Raw genomic sequence first — 1,865 nt, forward strand, 5'->3', positions numbered from 1 at the left:
TCACTTTCTTTTTATACAACAACCCAACCTTGGAACATTTCTGGACATTTTCTCAAAAGTCCACCCCTTATCATGAATATCATTTTCAAATTACTTTACATGATGTAGCTATTTGTCATAACTTCAATTTACACTATGATTTAAATATTTTTCTCTATCAACAGGTATTTTACATGACTGTTTGTTTTGCAGTGATGGCAATTCAGATGTTGAACCTGAGTCAGATGTCTGTAGACTTCCAAAAGGTGTTCTGGCTGGAAGCTTTTCTTGCACCTTCACAGACGTCCAAAAAGAGTGAGACATCCAGATACTGAACCTGGTTTGAACTTCAACAGACATCCATTGTACAGTTTGACCAAACAGTAACTAATATATATGTCAAATCCAGTTCCTCCCTGTGAGGAGGAGACAATGCAAAACTCAGATGTCTTCCTCCTCTACTTATCTGTCTGCAGAGAGGATGACAGAGAACAGTGGACACACAGTTTAACATGATGGACTATAGGACAGGACTGCTGCTGTTAACTGTCTGCTGGGCAGGTGAACATCTACACTGATTTTTATTTCAAATATTTTCATTGTTGTTGGGAACATAACTCATTAAATGTGTATCTTTTGTGCCTTGACAGGTGTTGATGGTCAGACTCTGACAGAATCTGAACCAGTGGTTAAAAGGCCTGGAGAATCTCACAGATTGACCTGTACAGCCTCTGGATTCACACTCAGCAGCCACCACATGAACTGGGTCAGACAGGCTCCTGGAAAAGGACTGGAGTGGATTGCCTGGGTTGAAAATGATAATGACAGGAAATTCTACTCTGAGTCAGTCAAAGGCCGGTTTACTGGCTCCAGAGACAACAGCAGACAGCAGGTGTATCTGCAGATGAACAGTCTGAAGACTGAAGATTCTGCTGTTTATTATTGTGCTCGAGACTCACAGTGACTGGAGTTGTTGAGCAGCTGTACAAAAACCTACAGTGCTCAATTTTACTGGGCTGATAGATCCTGAAAAATACTTTTAATACTTTTAAAAATACAGTTTTATTCATTCTTTCATTCTTTGTACAATCACGAACAGTATTAATGAATGAGTCATTGAAGGGACACTGGGTAGTTTAGGAGAAGAAATTTTAACTCAGAATTGTAATATTTACAATGTCAATGAGGTAATAATACAAACTCAGAGATATTTATCTTTTCCATAAGTGAATAAACAAGTTGTTCTCAGAGGAAAATAAGGTCCCCAGAACACCGTTTGAAACTAGAAAGGTGGCGGGGTCAGTACTCAATGATTTTTCATCAAAAGATCTTTCACATTAAAATGTATTTACCAAAATTACAAAGTGAACCGTAAACCAACGACAATAAGCATTTAAACTAATAATGAAATATCTTACTGTAATGATCAATCACTCACATAATGTATAATGATGAGACTGAACGCTGAAGTCATCTCACGTCAACTCGTTTACTTAGTGAAAACGAAACCCAATGCATGCACCAATGCATAGCCTTATGGGAAGTGTAGTCTACCGATACACCTTCTTCTCTTAGCTAAGCAACATCTTTTTTTTCAGAATACATCTGTATTCTTTTATCAGAACATTAAACTCATTTCAAACCTTTTCTTTTATCAAATCATTGTCAACGCTTTTATGACATCAACTCATCAAATTCTTATCACATTTGTAACATTTGTAACATTTGTAAGTCAAGTCTCTCAGGAGCCTTGAAAACTCTGCCTGACTTGGTGGGGGCTTCAAAGGAGTTCCCAGTAGCTCTCAGTAGCGAGGGTTGCTTGTGACATGTGCGAAGCAGCTCTCTTCTGCAAATGTTCTGATTGTCTCTGAGGCCCATTACCGGAT

The 1,865-nt window shown here is 38.3% G+C and overlaps 1 gene segment (V, D, J or C); it reads left to right on the forward strand.

The window, feature by feature from the left end:
- The first annotated feature begins 491 nt into the window (after window positions 1-491).
- On the forward strand, window positions 492-1,084 carry LOC115575188 (immunoglobulin heavy variable 3-30-3-like). The segment is given in 3 exon segments: window positions 492-540; window positions 630-925; window positions 1,079-1,084. Coding segments are annotated over 3 exon segments (351 nt in total).
- Window positions 1,085-1,865: the final 781 nt, after the last annotated feature.

This window comes from Sparus aurata, chromosome 23 (assembly GCF_900880675.1).
Source record: "Sparus aurata chromosome 23, fSpaAur1.1, whole genome shotgun sequence".
NCBI lineage: Eukaryota > Metazoa > Chordata > Actinopteri > Spariformes > Sparidae > Sparus > Sparus aurata.